Below are 18,598 nucleotides of genomic sequence, written 5' to 3'. Positions count from 1 at the left end.
AACTTGGATTATAAAATTAGCCAGTGTAACACAAAATATTGATGGCTATGTCAACAACTTCTGTATTTGTTGGTACTAAATAGTACTAGTACATAAGCAGAAACTACACAACTCAAACCAAAAATATGGAATCCTGATACAGGTCGAGTCAGATTTTTGGCTACGCATGAATTTGTCGAACATGTTAATGACTTTTTTACATGGCAATAATAGCCAAACTTTCTGTTATTTACAATCATTTCTCGCCTCTGTTATAGACTAAGTATGCCTATAGTGAAATGTATTCGTTAACTGTATTGCCCTTCCAGATCACACACACAACTAGATGGCTAAACAAGGAGAGCTTTTAAAAGCTGATAATTGCTAAGCACAAGTTTCATCAAAATTGACTCTTTCTCCAGTAGAGTAGACATTGTAGAATACTGCTGCAGAGAAATACAGGAATGATGAGAGCAATAAAAATCCTTTGAAGGAGCCTGCTAGTTCCACGAAAAACCCAGCGCCAACTGTTCCGGTTATAGCAGCAAGGGTCCCACCAGTGTTGGATATACCTATACAGGAATATAAATGGAGGTTAAAATCAAACAACTACTGTTTATGTGTAGCATATGGATATATCATTTATATCTAGCACTTCATATTCAAGGCGACTCTGAGAAAAAAGTGCCTCTGTGAATGTTGAGACTGGTTCGAATGTTAAATATGATAATTTTTACGTCAATGATGACCTATCAAACATCTAATTTAAGATAGTTATAGCCTCAATGCTATCATTTTCCTTTAGAAAACCAACTAGTTCGATGTGCAACAATAAGATATGAACTCACAATCATAGCTAGTGAAAATAAAAATATTACTAACAGGTAACAGCAGTCATTGTTCTGGAATGTGTTCTCATCATCCCACATACAAGGATAAAGAAGCCAGGTGAAGAGAATCAGCCTTCATGGTGCATCAGATTTTAATCATTACAGTGAGAGGAAGAGATTTATTTAATTATTTTACTTCTGTATACTGTAAGCGTCTCTTGAGACAGTGATGTGTTCAACTCTCTTTGAGGCCAGAAGGTAGTGAAAATCATTAGCAAGGGTTTTCTTGCATTTATCTCCTAGGCAGCAAAATTATTAAGCAGGTGGTACGCCAGATGGAGTACATTGGTAATCTGATCTTTTCTTTGCTAGATGGAGTGCATTTATCTCCTAGGGAGCAAAATTATTAAGAAGGTAGTGATATCAATGTAAAACTTGTTTCTTGGAGGAATCCAGACGACCCTGCTTCAGGAAGCTTTACATTAGGCATGGGGCCTACTGGAGGCAGTGATCTTTCGATTAAAAAAGGCGAGAAAAAATTGTGGAGTAGTGGGCCTTGGCAAGGAGAGACTTTCCTGTCACTTGACCTGAAAATTCCCTACAACTTTACCTACCTTGCACGCGATGGAGATGTATATGCGACATATTATAATAAGTCTGTGCTATCTAGAATTCTGATTGATCATCGCGGCAGAATGGAGCTGTTTCAGTGGCTGGAGGTCAGGCAGGCCTGGGATCTGCTAATGGTGAAGCTGTATTCCTGTGGAGCATATGACATGTGTGGGCCCAATACAATGTGTAATACCAATCACTCACCAGCGTGTAGGTGTTTGAGTGGGTTCAAACCACGAGTTGAGGTAGACTGGGATTCGTCTGATTTTTCTAATGGATGTGTTAGAATAAGGCAATGGCATTGCACTGACAAAGTAGGATATATCAAGGTAACCACCATAAGATTACCTGAAAGCCAAGAATCTATGGAGTTACCGGATAATATATGCGAGTTTCAATGCTCAAAAAATTGCTCATGCACTGCCTATGCATACGGAAGTGGAGGTAGATGTATACTTAATCGATTGGATACATATGAAACAACAGTGCAGACAATGCCACCATACTTCATCAAGAAACGCAGCAAACACCATAAATGATCAGAAGCAAGTAGCCCAAACCAAGGCATACATAGCACATAAAACACAAGTGTAAAAACGCATTACGTCACGAAGATCTGAACAAATCCACTGCCATAACATATACTAATAAACAACAATGAAGACGACACCGCCTTAGCTCATCAAGAAACATAACAAACACAACAAGTTATCACAAGAAAATACCCTAAAACAAGACAAAGCTCAAGTAGAAAAGGTATTACTTCAAGATGATTTGAATGAATCCACAAATCCGCTCCCAAGCAGTCTCTCCACATACTTCCCCAAAATATCAACCTCCAAATTCACCTTCTGCCCAACTTTCTTCAAAGCAATCACAACTTTCTGCTGTGTGTAAGCCACCAACATGAAATTGAAACACCCTTCATCATCAAACACATCCACCACAGTCAAACTTGTCCCATCCACAGCAATAAACCCCTTAGGCACAATGTACCTCAAAATCTCCCTCCCAACCTTCACTTTCACCCACAGTGAGTCTCCCTCCGGCCTCAACTCCACGATTTCTCCGGTCCCATCGACATGCCCCTGCACAAAATGTCCCCCCATTCTGGTGCTAGGGCTCAGTGCCCTCTCCAAATTGACCAAAGACCCACTCTCCAATTCGCCCAGAGAGGTCTTCCGCAGCGTCTCCGGCGCCAACCCAACCGAGAATTCGGACGAAACGGTGTCGAATTCGGTCACCGTTAGGCAGGTTCCGTTGACCGCGATGCTGTCGCCCAAGTGCACGCCTTCAAGAACGGTTTTTGCTTGGATTTTCATGGTGAAACTGTCGGGTTGGTCGAAACCCAGGTGCTTGATTGTGCCCATTTCTTCCACAATTCCAGTGAAAAGGGATTTCACTGTGGTGTTGGCCATTTTGGGCTGGTGGGGTTTGGAGGGTTTAGTGAAGATCGATGAGAGTGGAGGCTGTTTTAACGCTAGTTTGGAGTGGAGCTGAGGCTTCCTCGGAGGTGAAGCAGCGGAAAGGTCGGAAATTGAGAGTGTTCTGGCCGCCGTCGATGGATTCTGGCGAGGGCCGGAGAGGAGGGTTGGTGGGCAAGATAGAGCCATTTTTTCTTTCAAATAAGTTACTATTTAGTTCTTCTTTCTCTAAATAAGTTGCACTCCACAATGCAGTGCTTGCTTTATGTTTCTTATCTTTGTTCTTTTCATATGCTGCCATACTTCCTATATATACATCACAAATAATGTTACAAAAGAAAAAAGACATGAAGAAACAGATGAACTATTAACACGAAGCATGAAGAATCTCATATATAGATCAGGCATCTCAGACACTGTATAAGGAAACAAATAAAACCACATGAAGGAGAACAAAATATAAAAAGCTTAGACATGCAATATCCATGGGAAAGAAATAGATCCAATATATCCATGTAAACAAACGTAGTTGTTTAGGTTCGAAGAGGACTTAGCTACTCCTAGCCAAGCAGTAATATTTTTCAGTTAATTTTTATTTATATTTTATCTTTCCATGTGATCTCAGACACAACTCAAAACAAGTTATTGTTTTGCAAATTTACACCAATAAAAATCTAAAGCATACTAGGAACTGTACCAAGGGACCGACTAAACTCTCGAGACTTGTTTATCAATATCAATATCAATCAATATACTCCTAAAATATGAGTTTTTTATTTGGTGTAAAATAAAAGTTAATCTATTGTGCAAAAGTTCTCTTAAAATTTAACTAGTATTTCGAAAACAAGTTTCCAAATTTAAGACCTCAACAAAAAGCCAATCACTATAGTCAAAGTCCGAAAGACAAGTTTAATCCAACCCAAATTCAATTCAATTCAAACTCATAATATTTGAGCATCACATAAAAGCCAATTACTAAAAAATGCTTACCAATTGGCAATGGGTGTGAGGATGGACGGCTGGATAGGGGAAGAGAAAGAGAAGGATAGGCGCCAGCGATTCAGTGGGTCTTGGCCAAGCCGAACTGAAAGATCTAAGCCAGACGATGTTTTTTTGTGTACAAAAAACAAAACCCCCTATTTATAAGATACTAAAAAGACCTAATTTACCTAATTGAAATCGAGCAGAGGCGCTGGTTAAGCGTAGTGAGAGAATGGGAAGTCATTGTTGGCGAGTGGTAGACTAGAGAGAGCAACGGGTGGAATGGATGGATTAGCAGCTGTAAATTACAAGTGGAGTTCACTGTGATGCGCCATTTCCTTTTACTTATTGCGTTCTGGCCTTCTTTATAACTATTCTTACTCCGATAATGATTCCTTCAAAAAGACTACTCCTACTTCAACATATTTTGATATTTAAATGATTAAAATGAAACAAAAAAGAAAAAGAAATACTCACTTAAAGAGCATCCGCATATATGCGCAATGGTGCGGATGTCCCCACTGCACAATGGTGCACATTCACAATAAGAAAAATTCACAAATATGTAATTTACTTAATTAAAATTTCGACACAAATACGGGGAAAATGCAACGATTTTATTTTAAAATAAAGTATACATATTTAAATTAAAAAAATTACATAGTTCAAAAAAAAAATCATCCTAAACCAAAAAACGATTCAAACAAAGTACATGTTATGCCTTGAATCTCTATAGTTTGCCGCTAGTCGAACGGGGATATGTTTTTGTTTTAAGCCTTCATTTTCGACGATAATACAGTGTTAGAGTTTTTTTAAAAATCGTAAATATAGAGTTTGCAACGAGCCGTGTATATAGAGTTTTTTTTAAAAAAAATTAAAAAAATTGGGACATCCACCGGTACGTCCGTCGTCGGAAAGCCGCGGATCTACGGTGTCCGCAAGCGACGTCCGTGTTCGCCTCCGGCATGCCTAATAGCGGACGTCCGGTACGTCGGGACGTCCGCTATTGCTGATGCTAAACTCATGCTTGCGAGTGGCAGCGAGATACAATAAGGAATAGAGTTATCGAGTACTTCGAAACTAATTAACTATTTGAAACTAATTAATTAAAATAAAAATTTTGAAAACCATAACCATAAAAATATCGGATATTATCGGGTTTATCAGGTATAAGGCGGGTATCGGGTATTACCCATATCCTCAAAATTTTAAAATACACTACCCGATCCCGCCCCATTTTCCACTGTCTCTGAGTAGCAGGTATCGGGTCGGGATGGAAATTATCCGCTACCCGTTTTGACACTCGTACACAACAGCTTGTGATGTGGTGCAAAACGCAGTAGGCTAGGAATAAAACGATGATTAGCTCATTCTTTTCTTTATCTTGTTTTAAATATTTTCACTTTCTATTTGTATTATTGTTATATACGCCCTTCGTCTTAACTAAGTTGAGTCAATATTTTTGGGCATAAAAATTAAGAAATTGTGTTAAAAATAGAAGCAAGGAATAAAGTAAGAAAGATAAAGAGAATAAAAATATAATTCATGTAAAAAAAACTGTAAACCTTACAAATAATTAGTTATAGATATAATATAAATAAAAAACTAGTATTCAAATATTATAATTGAATAATTTTTTATTAGTAAATATAATTAAATAAATAAATAAATAGTGTAGCTGAAAATATAATATTAAATGTATAGAAGTAGATAAAGTTTACGTTATTTCAAAAATGTGTATGTGATGAAGTAATATTATAAAATTATTTAAAAAGAATATTAGGTTTTTAAATAAAATATATCCTAAAAAATAATATTTAATAAACAGTAAACTATAACCAATAATACGTAAACAAATCTGAATGATACTATATCTTACTCCCTCCGTTCGCCATTAAGAGTCTCAATCATGGGCGGCATGAGTTTTAAGAAATATTAAGAAAAGTGGGTGGAAAAAAGTTAGTAAAATAGATGTTTCACTTGTATATATTAGTTTTAAAAGAAATGTAAGTGAAATGAGTTAGTGGAAGGTGGGACCTTATAATCATTTATGGTAAAAGTGAACCGAGACTCTTATTTGCGGACGGACTAAAATGGAAAAACGAGACTCCTATTCGCGGACGGAGGAAATATAAAATAACAATAAAATTTAGTTACTAGTAAGTATGATTAAAATTTAAGATAGAATAATTACTCCTATAATTTAATATATATTATAATCACAAATTATTTATAGAATATATAATTAAAATGATTTATTTTATTGTTTGGTTAACTGGGCGTATAAATTTTCATGTATGTATAAATTACTCAATGTTCATTATATTTCATCAAGGCCCTGTGGTGGAGTGGAGGAGATGTTGATATGTCAAGGGTTTGAGTCCTTGCAGGAACAAATTTTGAAAATGAAAAAAATTGGTTCCCGGTTCGGCCATACATCTCCTATTGACAACTTTGGTCAAATAAAAAAATTAAAATAGTTACTATCCCGTCCTATCTTGTTAACAACTACTTTGTATTTATTTTTTATATTTGCAAATATATAAATCAACAAAATAAATAGCAAAAGTCCACAAATTAAAGACAAACCTTACATTACTTAATTTTAAAAAAAAGTTACAAACATATGAAGAGTGAAAAAAAACAAATGCACTATGAATAAGGCGGGAGATCTGGTCTAGTCCATTTCCAAGTGATGCTGAAACTCATCGATCATCTTCTCAAGGTACCAGACTCTACCCGAGTCCTAACAGTATATGAGTGTGTAGTGAGTGTCCAACAACGTCCTATGCTGAATAAGGTATCGGGCGCACCCTAAGGTGGAGTATCGCCCACCAACAGTGGCGGACGATAAGGAGACTATGCACCGTCCTGAGCGCCCTAGTGTTGATGGTCTAGTCTAAGGTGAAGATAAGATGAATAAATGTGAGCGCCCCTTATAATAAATGATTAATGGAGGGTTTATCGAGGGTTCTTGTCCTTGCGTTGTCGCCATCTTGCTCTTCCTAGGATACCCTCTCTCTCTCTAGCCCTCTCTCATCTTCTGCTCATATCTCAGTAGCAGACACGGAAATACTCAGACTTGAGTCATCCTCACTCCTATTCTGTAATCCTCAAGCCTACACATACACAGACCTACATTGCATCTCTATATGCAGTTAAGCCCTATTTCCATCCAATGACGATCCGACCCGATTCCCGATCTCGGATCCGAACCCGCGCCGCCGCTCTAACCACCCGCCGCCTCTCCCCCTGCTACCGCCACCCCGACGATCCAATCACCGGCATTTGCGCCTCCTGCCTCCGAGAGCGACTCTCCGGCCTCGACGCCTCCGCCCCCGCCCCCGCCCCCAATACCGCCTCGCCGGAGCTCCGCCGCTGCAGGTCAGTGGCTTCTACTTCCAGATGCGAAGCCTCCTCCAGCGGCCTCAACGAGCCCAGGCGGAAGTCGTGCGACGTCGTTTCGGCTAGGGGATCGCTCTCTAATCTGTTCGATGCGGACGATCTGAAGAGCGGATCGGGGAGTGAGGCCAAGGTTGAATCGAAGAATGTAGGGCTTTTGAGGGACGCTTGCACTGTGATCGAGCCGCGGAAGAAGAATCAGGATAGGGTTAGGGTTTCGGATGGGGGATTTGGGGGTTTGAATGTCGATTGTGATAATAGGGATGAGGAGGTCGAGGAAGGGGAATTTAAGTCGATGAAAGAGTATATAGATCTCGAATTTGGGAACAAGAGTAAGAAAACTAAGGATTTGAGAGATATTGCTGGGAATATCTTTGGAGCAGCATCGGTGTTCAGTAAGAAACTGCGCATCTGGAGGCAAAAGAATAGCAAGATAAAAGAGAATAAAAACAATGCTATTGTTGCTGGCAATGATGGACGAAAATTCGAGGAAAATCACAGTGAGATTATGGGGAGAAGATCCTGTGACATTGAACCGAGGTTTTCGGTTGATGGTGGTCGGATTTCGTTTGAGGAGCCGAGAGCTTCGTGGGATGGGTATATGATAGCAAGAACAATCCCGAGGCTGGCTCCAATGTTCTCTGCTGTTGAGAGTGGAATCTTAGGGAATGCTAGCAGGTTTGAGAATCACAGATTGTCGGTTGATGGGCCAATGCAATCAATTATAGAGGATGAGAGTAGTTCTGGAGCTTCGGGTTCTGGCCACTCAAACTCAGATTCCTCCTCATCCATGAGACGCAGTAGCTTTGATCGGTCTAGCTCTGTTAGGAGCTTCGGAAAGAAAGGGATAAGTTTGGAGGATCATGGAGTGTCCTCCCCTGCAAACGTGAAGTTGGTGATCACGGAGAAGGAGTTGAAAGATTGGCGATTGAGTTCTGGTAAAGCTGATGAACTAGAAAAGCTTGGATCCACACCAGGAAATGTTGCTGTCGTTGGTGGTGGTAACATGAATGCATCAGCGAAGAAATCTGTTAGGTGGCGTAAAGTCTGTAACGTGCTTGGCTTCAGAAACAAGAATTGCGAGAATGTAGGTGAGACCTTAAAAGTGGATGCAGTCAGGGATGCTGCTCGTGAGAAGCAAGCAAAGGAGGCTAGTGAGCTTCTGAGCGACGTTGGGGATTGGAAGCTGGCACGAAGCAGTAGTGTTGCTGCTTCAAGAAAGTCGTGTGATGGTCTGGGATCATATTATGCAAGGAGGAGTGTTGACAGTGCAGGTGGATTCACTCTCAGTGAGAAGGGGAATTTCAAGCTGGAAAGAAACAGGAGCACGAAATTCCCCTCTGTTGATCTTGATAATGGTGTTACACCCTTCTATATGACACCATTGCGGAGCATGAGGAATAGCAAGTCCGGGAAGTTCAAATTCCAGAACTCACACTCCATTGCTGGGAATCTCTTGCAATTAAACTGACTGGAGGTAGCCAAATTATTCTCAGCATGGTTATTGTTTTGTGAGCTATGTGGAGTTTTAATTTGCTTTTGTGCACCAAAGTATGTAATACTGTCACATAAACTGTTTGCAAAGTTCTTCTGTTAACACGAAAGTAGAAGTTTCTTCATTTTCTTGCCTGGTTTATTTGAATCTTTTACTAGATAGGAGAAGTTGTGGCTGTATATCCCTGCTGTGGATTTAGCAAGATCAGAACTATGAATAAGGAAATGATGCAAAATCTACTATCCTCAACATTATATCTGATATTTTTAGGACAATATTGGTTAATCTTCGACATATCTTGCTTAAGCTAGCCGGTCTGTGATTTACCTTTGGATTTGAACTTGATTATTGAAGCTGATGTTTTTGTGATTTTGCATTATATTGTTGGATATCACAGACCAAGAAAACGAAACATAAATAAACCTTAAGATGATCTTCCATTTCTTGCTAGTTCACTTTCTTAATCAAGATCAGTTGCCGTGGCATGCTGATTGGTAAATAGAGTTAATTCAATAGGGCTGTAGCGTCGGCATTATAGCAAGAGGCTATGCAGAAGTCGAAAAATTTGACAGAATATCTGCTGAGTGATTAAGGGCTCTAGGCCATGTAAAGGTAACTGCAGTCTATTTTATCTGAGCAGCATGGATTTTACCATGAATACAAGATTGACACACTACTTTTCATGCACTAGTTTCAGCAAGGCATTATTGCACAATAGATTGTGTGGCTACTGGCTACACCACACGTGATAAGAATGTCACAGCAAAATTTGCCAGCCACTATCCAAATTTGTTCTCATTTTTTTATGCCATATCATGGTACACAATGTGGTATCGTCTTTTGCCGCATCATCATTTCTTTCAATTTTTGCATCAGACCACAACTTCTATTAACCATACATCTCCTCCAAAAATTTATTTTCGTTTGTCATTCTTTTTATCATCATCCAGTTTGATGACATCGAAAATGACCGTCATTCGGATCCGTCAACGGTAGTAGTCTCAGTCGAGAGGTGGTTGTGTTGCTTCTGCGACTGCCGTCAAACCATGGTCGATTTGGCAATTTTCTGGTTGATTGCAATTCATTCAGTGATGAGATTTTCTTCGAACCTTTGCTCATGTTATGAGATTGTCTCTGGGCCATCGATGATCATGTTCTTCTCACTTGCTGGTCTCTATCAAAATTGTGCGGGTCTCAGCTTTGATCTTCTCATCTCATATTCCGAGTCCCCGACTTTCATGGCAATTTCAATTCCATCATATTCCTAAAGCATACATTAAACTGGCTACAAAGTCAATGATTATGATTTTTCTGATTTTTAAATAACCAAGAATATTATATTTTGACTAAAGTTCATATTTTAGAAATCATTTGCCCTAAAAATCAACAATTATGAAAAAGAGTAAATGTCAAAATTGGTTCTTAACATATAACCAAAATACGAAGTTGGTCCAAAATAATCATATTTTGAAAATCGATTCCTAAACAAATGAAATCGTCTTCGTAATGGTCCCTTTTGACGATTGCGTTAAAAACTGATGGTCAACGTCCGATTAGTGATATTTTGACCCAATTAGTATACTAATACATAATTAATTAAAATAAAATAAAATTAAAAAATCCAAAACAGACTTTTCTTTTTCTTCTCTCCCATCTCTCTTGGTTATTTATTTTTGGAATTATTTATTTATTTTATTTTAATTAATTACTTCCTCCGTCCGCCATTAGGAGTCTTTTCTTGGCGGCACGAGTTTTAAGAAATGTTAAAAAAAGTGGGTGAAACAAAGTTAGTGGAATTTGAGTTTCACTTGTATATATTAGTTGTAAATGAAATGTGAGTAAATGAGTTAGTGGAATGTGAGACCCTATTACTATTCATGGCAAAAGTGAACCATGACTCTTATTCACGGACGGACTAAAATGGAGAAACATGACTTCTATTCGCGGATGGAGGGAGTATGTATGAAGTAGTATACTAATTAAGTCAAAATATCACTAATCGGAGATTGATCGTTAACGAAACCATAAAAAAAGGCCACTTCGGCGACGATTTCATTTGTTAGGAGTCGATTTTAAAAAAAAAATGTTTGAGACCAACTTCATATTTTGACTATATATTTAAGACCAATTTTGACCTTTAGTGTATGAAAAAACAATGAACATCATCCCTGAGAAATAGTCATGTTTTTTCTGTTTTGTTCAATCCACAAAAAATAGTCTTCATCCAGATTTGGCTCGTTTTAAATGTCAATCTTGCAAATTATGTTCTTAAATTGCATATATCATATATTTTGGTATTTTGACGTGTTTGTTGATAAATGATAGAAAAAAGATAGAAAAAATGTGCAAAAGTGTCAAGGTTCAGCGGCCTCTGTTCGAGCCCATCTTCCAACGAGTTTGAAGTCCAATCAGTGCTTAATACATACCATTCTCTTCTTCTTCGAAAGAGCTTCGCGTGGGTACCTTGAACATCTAAATCGGAGTTCTGTGGAGAAAGGTATGGTCATTTTACGAACGTTGCGCAGTGCGGTCAAAATTAGGCGGAAATTAAGGAAGGAAAGAAATTGTTGCCAAACCTCTCCTATTAATTGAGGATTTCGAATTTACCATCTTTTCCATTACTTGGAGGGTACTTTTTACCAATTATAAATCATTTTCTAGCCTATATATACCACATAACCTAATTCATAATATTCATCTCAGAGCCTCCAACCCTCTACATCTCTATACTTCTTCCATCCTATGTTTCACATTTTATTCTTTCATCTTCCATTGGAGCGGAGCTCTGCAGATCCAGGCAAGAGAAACTGAAGACTACATCATTCAACCTTGGGTTTTGTTTTGTTTTTCTTCATGTCTAGTACTTTTTGTTGTTTTACTTGTCTATGAGTATTAAACATCTTTTGTAGAATTTTTGGTAAATATGCTATGATTTTGAGTTATTTATTCAGTTGTTTTTCCTTGTTAGCTCTTGTAGTTGTTTCAATTTCTCTTGTGCTTATACATTTGTTTGATTGACCATCTTATGAATGCATGTGGATTTTACTACAAGAACCGAGAAGTGAGTAGTCTAATTTGAAAGAGGAGAAATTGACGTCTTTGCCAATATAATCGAGAGATTTGAGCCTTTGAATGAAGCAAATTTATCTTAGGAGCTTTTAGGAGTTATTGCCTTAGTTCTAGGAAGGAGAATTCGGTTCTAGGTAGCAATCTACAAATTATATGTTTCGAGAGAAGATATAGTTTTACACCTGTGATAGCTTAGTCACTCTAGAGAGCATAATTCAAGGAAGTCCTTTGGATATTAGCTTTTGATTGTGGTTCCTAAAACTCTACATTCCTTAGCCTGCTTTGTATTATTTTTGTTATTTTTTTATGTTTTTTTGTTATTTGTTTATTTATATCTACTTTAATAAATCTAAATCCCAAAATCTCGTGTCTCTAGATAGTATATGACGCTTAGTATATAATAGACAGTTGCAATCTTATTCCCTTAGTTCGATATCCCGATACTAACGTTTAGCTATATTAGATCTACCTTGTATACTTGCAAGTAGACTTGCCCACGGTTCATGAACCGTCGGTTTCGGTTCGGAACCGCCGGTTCCGGTTTTGGGAAATATGGAACCAGAACCGAACCGTAAGGCTTTTTCACGGTTTTGATTTCGGTTCGAAAACCGGCGGTTACGATTTCGGTTTCAAACCGCCGGTTTTGGATGGTTCATAGCGATTTAGGTTCGGTTTCACGGTTTTTTTCCTTTTTTTTCCCATGTAGTTTGTAATTATAAAACAAATTGAAACAAGAAAATGGATAGTTTAAATTGAAGTAAGACGAGTAAGGTGAAAATGATCAAATTTACAATTTCAATATAAAAATTACAACGTGATAAAATTTACAAACAAATTACAATGTGATATTACTAACATTTAAAAAAATAGAGAGAAATGAGATACAATTTGAATTTAAAATCAGCATTTAAAAAATAAATAAAATTAAAAAAATGGTGTTTTGTGCAATCATTTTTGAAGAGTGCAACCATCACCCACCACCAACCAATGAACCAATCAATTTTGAAGAATGCATATCCATATTTTGAAGACTGTATATCATACGCAAAAAACTGTGAGATTGCATTAACCAAATTACTTGATTTTAATTGATCTTGATTAACTAAATCATGTATGATCAACCATGCCCTACAGTGTACTTACTGTGTAAATAATTTATAATGCTTTCATATACGAAATTAGTGTAACATTGATGAGTGATGACCCTTCTTGGCCTCTCTAGTCCACACAAGTCTAATGTTCATATTTAAAAGTTCAAACATAAAATTTTTTAAGTGTACATAAAATTCATGAGCTTATTAGAATATAGTATATTAACTGGATTCTCACATGTGGAACGATCTCATAAATCATGTTCCCTTCTTAATTTTGGTCGAAATCAAATCAATATTAATTCTTAAATATTTGAGAATTTTGTGCAAATTTGTTAAAATGCTAATCCTAAAATTTTTAAGATGTGAATTTTATAATTTTAGCTTAATTAGTTATAAGATTCAGAATTATTTGAGAATAATTTCTTGTCGGAACCGTGAAACCGCTGGTTAACCGGCGGTTCGAAACCGTCTAGAATCGGTGGTTCGGTCGCGGTTTCGGTTCGAAAAATTTGAAACCTGAACCGAACCACGGTTCTAAAATTCACAGTTTTGGTTCGGAATATTTCTCGCAGTTTCGGTTCGAAACCGTAACCGGTGGTTACGATTCGGTTTTAACCGCCGATTCGATAAACCTTGGGCGGCTCTACTTGCAAGTATTTTTAGTGCTAATAAATAGTGCATCAAGTTTTTGGCGCCGTTGCCGGGGAATATTATTGCTTTAAGCTGATATTGTAGAAAGGTTGATAATGCTAATTTAGAGTGCAATATTATTGTTTTATTTTATTTTATTTTATTTTTATTTTTATTTTCGAGGTACTTGAGGAGAGCAAGGAGCACAAGAATGCCTTATTCCATATATAGTAGGCTTCTGATTTGGACATGGGATTGTGAGAGCTTTGAAGATGTGAGAGTGGATTCTTAGAAAGAAGTAAAATACGTGCAGATGAGGTATTTAAAATCAAGGATTGGTGGGACACTTATATGAAAGCTTTTGACAAGTTTTATGGAAGATAAAGAGAAGAGATACGATGGGCTACTCAAAGTGATGAGTGAACATATCCATACATTCGATGAATGGGTGAAATCTTTCAAACCCTCTCTCTCTCAATAATTTTAATTCCTTTTATTGCTGACAAAGTTGATTTTGTTGAAGATTCACAATCAAGTCATGCATGGGAAAAAGGTAAGAGTAAAGCTAAAAAACCCAAGGTTAAAATTGAAATACCATATGAGGTACAATTTGTGTAGGTTTAATTTCATATGTCCATGGTCAAACTCTGTGTATGCACAATATTCTGCTGCATCACTTGATAAGCTCCGTAGAGCGTGGGTGAGATATAAAATTCCATGTTAACCGCTCTCTTCTTTTTGTTAATTTTACAGTTTATTTTATTTTTCCTCCGAAGAGCTGAAGTTTCTCTCCGTAAAGTTGAAGCTAGTATTAGTTGAATTTTGATTGTTTTTTTTTCTTTCGTTGAAATTTTCGTTTTATACTTAAAAAAAACTAACAATCTGTTCTCTTAAGTTTTTTTTTTAATTATTTTTATTTTCGTTTTTCTTTTGCTTTTTTAGAAAAAAAATAGGAAAAAAAAACCAGCTGTTCCATGACTAGGCCGATTCCTATCTTTCTGGAATTAGTCCACGTTCTTTTAATTTTGTTTAAATTTTTTTTATTTCGTTTCTTTTAATTTAAATTTTTTTTTTGAAAAAATAGCACCTTCTCCTCTCCCTTTCTAATTTTTTTCTCCACATAACTCACACACCACACTTCAAATTCACATCACTTAATCAATTTCTTTGTATTCTACCAATCGTTCTTGTGTTCAACTGTTAACCAACACAATGTATGTTCTTTTAATTTCTGAGCTTTGATCTTGAATTTTTCCATGAATGGCTTTGTTGTTGATATATATTAGTAGTTTGGATTGGAATTTGATGGGAATGATGAATTTGTAAGTTTTGGAATTATTTGTGTTTGGTGTGCTTGAATAAGATTGATTTTTGTGGATGAAATTTGAATACTTCTTTGATTTGATTCTTAATAACATAGTTCATGTTCATAGCATTGTGAGGCTAATTTATTTTGCATGAATTGTGTATATTTAGTTGTTTTGCTTGATCATGGTTTATTGTTCAAAATTCTTGCAATTAATTGAGGGATAGAGAAGATTACGGGGGATGAAAAATGATCATGTTAAGGTAGATAATTTGATTTGCATATTCTAGGGATCTAAGTTTGGGGGAATGCCAAAAGTTACTTGTTATATCCTACTACAATTTTCTTCATTCTATGCTCACATTGCAAAATTGTAGGTACAAAAGGCATCCCAGAGAAATTTCCAAAAGAATAGGGGGATAACTTATGAGCTTCAAAGAACGTCACACTAAAGACGTTAATCAAGCGCGTTGATAAGGCCAATTTCATGCATCGGTTATGGGGGTAAATTCAATGATTTCCTGGGTCTAACACATGTTTTAAGCCAGGTTGTGTAGAGAAATTACCTGGTGGAGAAAGAAGGAGAAAACATTTGCCTGACGGAGGAAAAGAAGTGGAAATGAGCAAAAGAGCACAAATTTACCGGGCGGAGAGAGCTTCGAAGATGAAGGGAAAAATAGAGAATACAAGGAAGGATCTAGAAGCAATCTGTCTATAAATACTGGAAGCGCAAACCAAATTATCATCACTCTTTTCATGCTCCAGCTCGTAGTTCTTAGCTCACTCTTCAAATTTCTCTACACACACTGCAGTATGGGGTAATTTTAGAGGAGGTTTGCATCTTGATAGCTAGTTTCAGTCTGTGTACCACCGTCCTCAAGTAGGGCGAAGAAACAATCATTTAATTTCTGTTTTTTGTTGCTTTTGTGTCGAGTCTTCGTTGTTCGAAGCTCGGCGATCATTGAATCATTGTTGAATTCTGGATCGTTTAGCTATGGAAGTTTATGTTCTATTTTCGTTTCCAATTTGTGTTGATCCATGTTGTTTATTTACTTTGGATGCTTTTCGCACTTGATCTGTTTGGTTGAAGTTGAATCAATGTTGAATTGTGGTTGATCAGAGTGAATTGTCTGGATCGGAGTAATCGGAGTTAGGATTTGTTTTTATTTGGTCTTGGATCCGGAGTGTATGAAGCATCTGGTGTCTGGATCTGTGGAATTTCTGCATGGAATTGATGTTTAGCTTTTGTTTCTTTATTTACCTCGTCTAGTGATAGTAGATCTGTTCTAAATTTCCGTTTAATCGTAGTTTAATCGTTCGATTCAACATGCTCTGTTCTGATCTTGTTGTTACTGTGTTTCTTTACATGTTGATATCATATTGTTGGAGAAGATGAAGGTCGTTATCCGTTAAGAGTCAGATTCTGTTATTGAAGTTTTTCTTTTCCGTACTATTTCTGTTTAGGGAAAATGGTCCCCACTGCATGCGTTTCCTTTGTCTAGCTGTTTTAGGAAAGTTGCTCACTAGGTCTAGTAAAACTCAACTGTTCTGTTTACTTTATATCTCACCATGAATGCTCGCATAGTGTTTTCTGTTTCTTAGGTCTAGCTGTTAGATAATTTTTATAATTCCCAAGTCTAGTAGTTAAAATTCTCAACCCAAGTTTGTGTGGCAGCAGCCAACCCCATTCCCAAGTCCTCTAGCTCTTACTCGCGTCCTATTCTTCTCTGTGGGATCGACCATTTTCTTCTCTATACTAATTACTAGTGTAGTGGGTTGAGGTATTTTTTATTGACAGTAGGCTGAAGGTGAGTCCGACGACCATAGTCATCTCGGTATTGAGTTCCTAGACCTCGCAATCTAGTGAATTCCCTTGACCTGAGGATTATGAATCAATTGAAATGTAGTGTGCTCTCAACCTGACCATCACGCTTGTTGGGAGGCAACCCAACATTGTTATCATTTTTTTTCATATTTAATTTTGTTTTAGTTTATTTTGTTTTCTTAGTTTGCTCACGTCCCTACCCACTTTTTAAACTTATTCTTAACGTAGTTTTGAATAAGTTTGGGGGGGGGGGGGTTGAAGTGGTGGACCGTGAGTTTAGTTGTTTTTGCTTACTTTTGTTAGTTTAGTTTTTATTTTTTTTAAAAACCCGAGGTGAATATAGTCATGAGCATAACATAGAAAACTTAGAAATACTCATGTTTAGGGACATCAGACCGAGTTACCTATGATGAAAAGTTCTATTATGTTTTGTTTGAGTTGACTTGATGCATTGATTTGAAGGTTTAGTGAAAAGGTTCATAATTAATGAATTGCTTGTTTGTCTTGAATCATGCTTATACCTTGTGAGACTTGAGCTATAAATTTCTTTCTTGTGTGATTTATCTGCATTCATGTACTTGTTTCTAGAACTTGCTTCCAGTCTGCCTAAGTCTACATAGTGTTTAAATGAGAAGAAATTATGGACAAAATCTAGAATTTAATGAGATTTGAATTGTTGGTTGGGTTTGAGTTTGATGTAGTAGAAATTGATCACTTTTGCTATGTTGAGTTCAGTCACTTTTTAGCCAAATATTTCCTCACCTTACCAAAGAGTCTACATTTATAACCTAAAATAAAGACCTTTCGAATTTTTGATTTTAATCACAAAAAGTAGAGGAGGGAATAGACTTCGAGCAAGCCTATGGTAAACTTTGCATGTTGCATGATCTAAGAGCATACACTTTTTCCAATATACACTTTGTGAGTGAGTGATAAACACACTTCAAAACACTTGTGAGCGCATGTACTTAAGGTGATCAATGTGTTAGAGTTTGTATACTAGAAATCACGTTTCGAGTGATTGAATACTGTAAAACTCTTATTTTATTTTTCAAGAAATAAAACAGATTATTTTTATCATAATATTGTTATGATTTACATTTAATGGATGTTAATTGCATGTTTAAATGTATAAGTTAACTTAACAAAGTCTAAGTCTTTGTTTTAGTAGACCGGTTGTGGGCGACGACCACTTTAAGGTAACACGACCAGTCCTAAATAATGAAAAAGAAGAATTTCACGACCTAGATGGAATTAGACTATCCATCGTCCTCATATTTCTAAGTCTTACTGAAATAAAATGACATTGGTGTGGTAAAGCATTAAACGGACCTAACAGCAAGACATGTCTTTTTGCTATCTACTGAAAGACGAGGTATTGATAAATATTTGTTTCATAATCAATGTAGGTTAGCATTGACCATACGGTAGTGGTGATTAATATCTAGCAGTGCTAGGATTGCTATTATATTGAATCGTGCGCGAGGTGAGTCTCGTTTGATAATGTCCTCAAGAGGAGTGCGAAACAAGGTTTTATTATTCGAAACCTAGCTAGTTGGAGTTTGATTACTCTAAGAATAATAAATAAGCGTTTCATGCTGAGTCCATTCTTGGAATTAATAAGAAGTTAATTATTTAAGTCCATAGCAGACATTAATTAATTAATGGACATTTTTATCTTAAGCGCGGAAAATGAAAGTTAAAATGGAAACCCGGATTACTTATAATTTCGGATTTGGATTGGGAGAGTTCAATATTACTTCTGAAGTGGCTACTCGTAATATTCCAATTAAAGTTTATATTAAATTGTGGGTTCAATTTAATTAGTAAAAAGCAAATTGGGTGAGCCTATATCCAAAACCTTCCATAGATCCACGTGGGCCCAAAAGAAATTTAATATAAATAGGAGAATAAAGGAGACAGAAATCACAATTATTATTGATTAAAATTT

The 18,598-nt window shown here is 36.7% G+C and overlaps 2 protein-coding genes and 1 pseudogene across 4 annotated transcripts; 2 read left to right on the top strand and 1 right to left on the bottom strand.

Moving 5' to 3' along the window:
* Positions 1-42: 42 nt before the first annotated feature.
* Positions 43-4,123, bottom strand: LOC125212399 (riboflavin synthase pseudogene; annotated as a pseudogene). 2 transcript variants are annotated; one of them, XR_016135637.1, is made up of 4 exons: positions 4,015-4,123; positions 3,836-3,864; positions 2,185-3,151; positions 43-1,769 (listed from the first exon to the last, which is right to left on the bottom strand). The product of XR_016135637.1 is annotated as a riboflavin synthase pseudogene, transcript variant X2 (transcript). The 2 variants fall into 2 exon arrangements; XR_016135635.1 differs by lacking the exon at positions 4,015-4,123 and having other exon boundaries at positions 43-551; positions 3,836-3,973.
* LOC125195035 (G-type lectin S-receptor-like serine/threonine-protein kinase At4g27290) lies at positions 1,298-1,960 on the top strand. Its single transcript, XM_048093243.2, has one exon. It carries the CDS (start codon positions 1,298-1,300, stop codon positions 1,958-1,960), a length of 663 nt encoding a protein of 220 aa, XP_047949200.2.
* A 2,447-nt stretch (positions 4,124-6,570) lies between the features above and the next one.
* Positions 6,571-8,847, top strand: LOC125200790 (protein OCTOPUS-like). Its single transcript, XM_048098560.2, has one exon. It carries the CDS (start codon positions 7,005-7,007, stop codon positions 8,697-8,699), a length of 1,695 nt encoding a protein of 564 aa, XP_047954517.2. The 5' UTR covers positions 6,571-7,004; the 3' UTR covers positions 8,700-8,847.
* The last annotated feature ends 9,751 nt before the right edge of the window (positions 8,848-18,598 follow it).

The sequence above is a fragment of the Salvia hispanica genome, chromosome 2, assembly GCF_029641045.1.
Source record: "Salvia hispanica isolate PSC_SH4W2 chromosome 2, Shi_PSC_v1, whole genome shotgun sequence".
NCBI classification, from domain to species: domain Eukaryota; kingdom Viridiplantae; phylum Streptophyta; class Magnoliopsida; order Lamiales; family Lamiaceae; genus Salvia; species Salvia hispanica.
The sequence above is the reverse complement of the archived record's forward strand: the minus strand, read 5'-3'. Positions and strand labels throughout refer to the sequence as shown.

Bases quoted from the DNA above. Each gene is read 5' to 3' on its own strand.
- LOC125195035 (XM_048093243.2), top strand. From the start codon at position 1,298: ATGGGGCCTACTGGAGGCAGTGATCTTTCGATTAAAAAAGGCGAGAAA.
- LOC125200790 (XM_048098560.2), top strand. From the start codon at position 7,005: ATGACGATCCGACCCGATTCCCGATCTCGGATCCGAACCCGCGCCGCC.